The sequence below is a fragment of the Tupaia chinensis genome, unplaced genomic scaffold (assembly GCF_000334495.1).
Source record: "Tupaia chinensis unplaced genomic scaffold, TupChi_1.0 Scaffold000042_2, whole genome shotgun sequence".
Taxonomy (NCBI): Eukaryota; Metazoa; Chordata; class Mammalia; order Scandentia; family Tupaiidae; genus Tupaia; species Tupaia belangeri.
In genome coordinates this window covers 508536-514404 of record NW_006159498.1, presented here as the reverse complement: position 1 = coordinate 514404, position 5869 = coordinate 508536, and the positions used below count along the sequence as shown (strand labels likewise).

The following is a 5869-nucleotide window of genomic DNA, read 5'->3' as shown; positions in this document are numbered from 1 at the left end:
CCCCCAGCCTCCTGCCTGATTCCACAAAAATCTCTCTAAAAAATCAGGAGCCAGTAGATGGTGTAGCAGTTATTTCTTGCTTTCTGTCTCTATCTCTGTCTCTTGGCGAGCACACATGCCCTAAAGCAAAAATCTCTCTGTCAAAAAAACTGGGGGACTGGCAGATGATATGGTGGTTAAGGGCACTGGATTCCCACATGACTGACCACAGTCCGAGTCTCGGACCTAGTGGCTCGCCTTCTCATTTTCTCTCTCTCTCATTCTGTCCCTCTCTGGTCAAATTAAAATAGATAAATAAATATAAATAATGGATAAATAAAGTTAAATAAAATTATTCTTTAAACAAAAATTAGGACCAGCAAAAGGTATAATGATTATGTTGCTGGACTCCCATGTAATCTACCATGATTCAAGTACCAGACTCGGCAGCTTAAAACTCAGACTGGGGGACCAGCAGTTAGTGTAATGGCTGTGTCACTGGACTCCCACGTAGTCGACCGCAGTTCGAGTCCTGGACCCGGTGGCTTAAACTCACGCCGGGCGCATGTGCGTGCATGCCCAAGATCCCGAGAGGAGAATGGAGGAGAAGGGATTGCGGCGTGGCCATCCCCCCTGGGGGGTGATTTCTCGCTTTCTATCTCTCTGTCTGTCTGGCGAGCGCACACGCCCTATAGCAAAAACCTTTCCAAAAAAAGGAAAAAAAAAAAAAAAAAACTCAGGCTGCGTGCCTGCATGAATGCTCAAAATCTTGAGAGGAGAATGGAGAAGAAGGGGCTGCAGCATGGCCATCACCTAGGAAGCTGATTTCTCGTTTTCTTTCTGTGTGTCTCTGTCTCTCCAGTGAGTGCACACACCCTATAGCAAAAAATCTCTCTTAAAGAAAACTAGGGACCAGTGGACACAATAGTAACATGCTCTGCGAGGCAGTCTTACAGTCCCAGTCCAGCGGCCTCCCTGAGCTCACCCAGGCATGTGTGTCCATGGTCAGAGGCCAACTCAAGGCCTCAGGAGTGTCAGCATCCAAACCCTGTTGGGGTGCTGTCTGTCCCTTTCTCTTGCTTACTCATGGAAGCAATAAACTTTTGAGGTTTTTTAAAGGTTAGGAAAGGATTATTTACTCTTTTTTTTTTTTTTTTTTAAGAGCTTTTGCTGGGACCAGCAGATGGCATAATGGTTACATCACTGGACTCCTATGTAGTCGACACGCTAGGTGCGTGTGCTTGTGTGCCCAAAATCCTGAGAGGAGAATGGAGAAGGGATCGCAGTGTGGCCATCCCCTCTAGGGCATGATTTCTTGCTTTCTGTCTCTCTCTCTGGGGACCGCACACACCCTATAACAAAAATCTCTTTAAAAATAAAATAGACTTGCTATAGACATGCACATACAGGAGACAGAGAGAAAGTGAGAGATCACTCCTGTGGGGATGACCACACCACAATCCCTTCTCCTCTTTTCTCCTCTAGAGATTTTGGGCACACACACATATGCGCCCAGCATGAGTTTCAAGCCACTGGGTCTGGGACTTGAACTGCGGACGGCCATGTGAGAATCCAGCGCCTTAATCACCATGCCACCTGCTGTCCCCATCTTTTCAGGATTTTTGGACATGCACACACACATGCCAGGCATATTTTTAGGCTGCTGGGTCCAGGACCCAAACCATGTGGAATCCAGCACCTTAACCATCCTGCCACCTGCTGGCCCTATTGTTTGTTTGTTTAAGAGGTTTTTGCCACAGGGCATGGGCACCTTGGGGGAGGCAAAGTGAGAAATCTGCCCTGGGTAAAGGAACATGCTGCAGTCCTTTCTCCACTCTTCTCCTGGGCTCTTGGACGTGCACACACCTGCGCCCAGCATGTATTTCAAGCCACTAGGTTCAGGTCTCAAACCACGGTCGGCCACGTGGGAGTCCAGCAATGTGTAACCACTGTGCCATCTGCTGATCCCTAGCCCCATTGTTTTAAAAATTCAAGTTATTCCCAGTGTTGCCAGTCTGTCTTAAAGCTACCTTGTATTGAGTTGACTTTCTGAAAGATAAATTACTTTTACTTCTGTAGTTATACCAGTCTGTTTTATGATAAAATAAGATTAGAATTTAAAAAGTCAGTTGTACATGCTTCCCTCTTACATAACCTATTCCAAGAAGGAAAGCGAGGCCCTCTTCCACTGGACCATGTGATGCGGGAGCCACGTTACTCCCGAGCCCAGAGTGCTGCCTGCTCTGGAGAAAGCACAGTGCTATCCCTCAGTGTTGTGCTCCAGGCATAGAAGGGATGACGCTGTCAGGCCCAGGCAGCCCCGTGGCCAGTGGCCAGTCTCAGGCAGGACCTTCTCTACTAGGTCACGCTCATCTCTCATGTTTATCTTTAGGTGCAGAAAAGCCCTGTGTTCCGGAGGGACGGTGCCGACATCCACTCGGATCTGTTTATTTCCATAGCTCAGGCTATTCTTGGGGGGACAGCCAGAGCCCAGGGCCTGTATGAGACAATCAATGTGACGGTAAGAGGGCTCCAGGGGACCTTTGCCTCCCTGTGTTCTGTTGCTCTCGGAGGTGGGACATGACTGACAAGTGTCCTAGAACTTGAAAGTGGTTCAGCACACCAGGAGGCTCAGGGAAGCCTAGGCTTGAGGGAGCCCAGTAAGAATTTTTTTTTTAAGAATTATTTTATTTAACTTTACTCATTTATTTAGCTTAATTTGACCAGAGAGGGACAGAGTGAGATAGAGAAAGAAAGTGAGAAGGCAACCCACCAGGCCCGGGACTTGAACCACAGTCAGCCATGTAGGAGTCCAGTGCCCTTAACCACCACACCACCTGCCTGCCCCCAGTAATAATTTGAGTCCCTTCTGCAGCATTGACAGGCCACTGGCCTTGCCTGCATCATTGCCGTGGGTGGCACCTGTTCCTTTGCTGGAATGCGCTCCTCCCACGCACAGATGTCACCCACGTGTGCTCTCAACAGCTGTCTCTCCTATGTCTGGGCCGTGTCATGTCCCTCCAGTCACCTCTGCACCCCTGCACTCTCACCACCTCTGTACCCTCTGCGCCCTGCACCTTCACCCTCCTGCACTCACACCCTTCTTGCCTTTGCCTCAGGGTGCTCCTTGGCCTTGCAACCCCAGAATTAGGGGTAGTCTTTGGCGGTGGAGGCACCCCCGCGGGTGAACATCCCGCTCTGACTCTGTGCTTTCCCATAGTCCAGTGATGGCCAGGGAGCTGCCTCAGGCCTGTCCCCATGGCTCCTCCTCCTCCCACTCTTGCCCCACGTCTCATGGCACTGAGATCAGGGCAGACCCACCTGAGCCAGTTCCTCATGCTCACTGGCAGCTTGATCTAGAACCCGAGTGGAAGTCCTTCTCGAGGGGGCTTGTCTGTGCAGTGACAGTCTTTCCCTTTGGGTACCGTGGACTGAGGAGACTACAGATTTTATTTTCTTTGTAGATCCCCCCCGGGACTCAGAGCGACCAGAAGATCCGGATGAGTGGGAAAGGCATTCCCCGGATTAACAGCTACGGCTACGGTGACCACTACATTCACATCAAGATAAGAGTTCCCAAGTAAGTGCCACCCAGGTCGCAGCCCAGCCCGCCCGCCCTACCACACTCTCTCTTGTACCCTGCAGGGCCACTGAACCTCTTGCGCCAGCTCTGTGTCACGCCAGTGCCAGACTGCCTTGGTCTGAGGTGGCTATACCCCGTGAGCTTCGTGGCTTAGGCACCTCTCCCCCAAGTCACATGGCTCCTATCTCAGTTCTCCACCTCCGTAGTGGCCATGATAGAAAGGCCAACCTCACTGAGTTGTCGGGAGAATTGGGCAAGTTACCGGAAGGACACCTTAGCTATGCTGCTGTTGCGGCTTTTATTGGTGGTGCTGCTGTGGCGGGGGGCGGGGTTTGTGGTCTGGTGGGAGGAGCCATCTGGGCAGGACTGGCCAACTCCTCGGTGGCAGATGTTTGGCACTTGTCCTTTGCCTTAGATTGGATCGTTTGTGTTTGCTTCACGCATGCACTGGTGAAAACTGTTTTTGCAGTGAACTTAACAGTCACAGGGACCTTTTAAACAGCTCAGGGTGCAGAGGGGCTTTTCTCCATGGAAGCCTGTGGGCATGGCCCTTAGTGTTCCTTTCAGACTCAGGCTGTGCCCTGCCTGGTTTGGGGTGCCATGTTCCCACACACTATGTGGGGACTGGCTGTGTGTCCGCTAAAGAGCCGCCCTGAGGAAGTGGCTGTCCTGCTGTCCTGGTTCACAGGAGGCTGACCAGCCGGCAGCAGAGCCTGATCCTGAGCTACGCTGAGGATGAGACCGACGTGGAAGGGACAGTCAACGGCGTCACCCACACAAGCACTGGTAAGGGACCTGGGAGCAACATGCGGCATGGGGGGTTTCTGAGTTCCTCTGGGGGTGGGGATCCCAGCAGCATGTTGGGGTTTCCACTCAGCGTCTTCGTGAAGACTCTAAGATGTGCTGTTGAACGAGGGGGGCTGTGGGCGAGAGCAATCATGGAGCCAACTGCCAACAGCGCCCGTCCTTCCTCGGCGTCTTCCCATGCTGCAGTGCTTCCTGTCTTGGAGCTAGGGTTCTGAGTTCTACCCTTGGTTCTGCCACTTGCCTTGTGACCTCAGGCAGATTGTTCCATGTCAGTTCCTTGTAAAAGCTTATGGAGAAGGAGGATTGGACAGATCTGAGCATTCCAGGCCCAGAATACTACGCTCTGGATTGCAGAGTGTCTTGTAAACCATAGCACCCACGGGCTGTAGTCGGAGAGCTCCATCCAGGTCTGCCCTTTTCAAGGGGCTAACGGTGGGTTAGTCTGGCAGTGAACAGATGTGTTATTCACCCTGAGCTCAAGCGTTCTGTCTTGGTATGTACGTAAATATTCGAGATTTAATACCAGCATACCTGCCGGCAGGATCTCGTGATGGCACCCATGGTAACAGCCTCTCTGCCTGTGGGAGATGAGGGCCTCTGTGCTTGTTTTAAGTTTACTGATTTATGAGAGCATTTCTTTTTCTTTTTTAAAAATAAGAATTTGGTTTTGGGCTTTTTTTTTTTTTAGAGTTATTTTATTTTGCTTTTTTTATTTAATTATCTTAATTTGACCAGAGAGGGACACCCCCACCCCACTTTTTTTTTTTTTTTTTAACAAAAGTAGGAATTTAGGGGCTGGCAGGTGGCGTGGTGGTTAAAGACACTGAATTCCCACATGGTTGACTGTGGTTCGAGTCTTGGACCTGGCAGCTTGCTTTCTCTTTTTCTCTCTCCCTCTCTCTCTGTCCTTCTCTGGTCAAATTAAATAAATAATAATAATAATAAAATAATTCTGAAAAAAATTATTTTAATATTTATTTTTTTAATTTCTATCAGAGAGAGAGAGAAAGAAAAGGAAAGCGAGAAAGCAAGCTGCCAGGTCCAGGACTCAAACCAGGGTCAGCCATGTGGGAGTCCAGTGCCTTAACTACCATGCTACCTGCCAGCACCTGATCTTCTTTTTTTTTTTTTTTTAATCTGCCAGAGGGCTCATGCACTTGCTGGGGCAGAGAACAGATAAGGAGAAATCACTCTCAGTGGTGCATGTGCATGGTCATACCTCAGAAACCAGGACTTGGAGAGAGAGAAGGGAGATCTGTGGACCTCAGATCTATGTGTAGCCCATAGCCCTCACAGACCTTTGTTTCAGGATTCCTAAGCTGATACTGTTGTGTCTCTTTTAAAAAAAAAAAATTCTTGCCATAGGGCGTGTGGGCTTATAGGAGACAGAAAGGGAAAGTGAGAAATCACCCTCCATGGGGGATGGCCATGCTGGAATCCCTTCTCCTCCAGTCTCCTCTCAGGATTTTGGGCATGCATGTGCATGCGCCTGACTTGATC

The 5869-nt window shown here is 49.9% G+C and overlaps 1 protein-coding gene across 2 annotated transcripts in view; it reads left to right on the top strand.

Annotated features, from left to right (window-relative positions):
* The window catches only part of DNAJA3 (DnaJ heat shock protein family (Hsp40) member A3), a 37780-nt gene that overhangs the window by 27019 nt on the left and 4892 nt on the right, over window positions 1–5869 (top strand). For both annotated transcript variants that reach the window (XM_006140739.3, XM_006140738.3), the window contains exons 8-10: window positions 2372–2500; window positions 3444–3559; window positions 4251–4348. In XM_006140739.3, the coding sequence (XP_006140801.1) occupies window positions 2372–2500; window positions 3444–3559; window positions 4251–4348 (343 nt within the window). The remainder of the gene's footprint in view (window positions 1–2371; window positions 2501–3443; window positions 3560–4250; window positions 4349–5869) is intronic.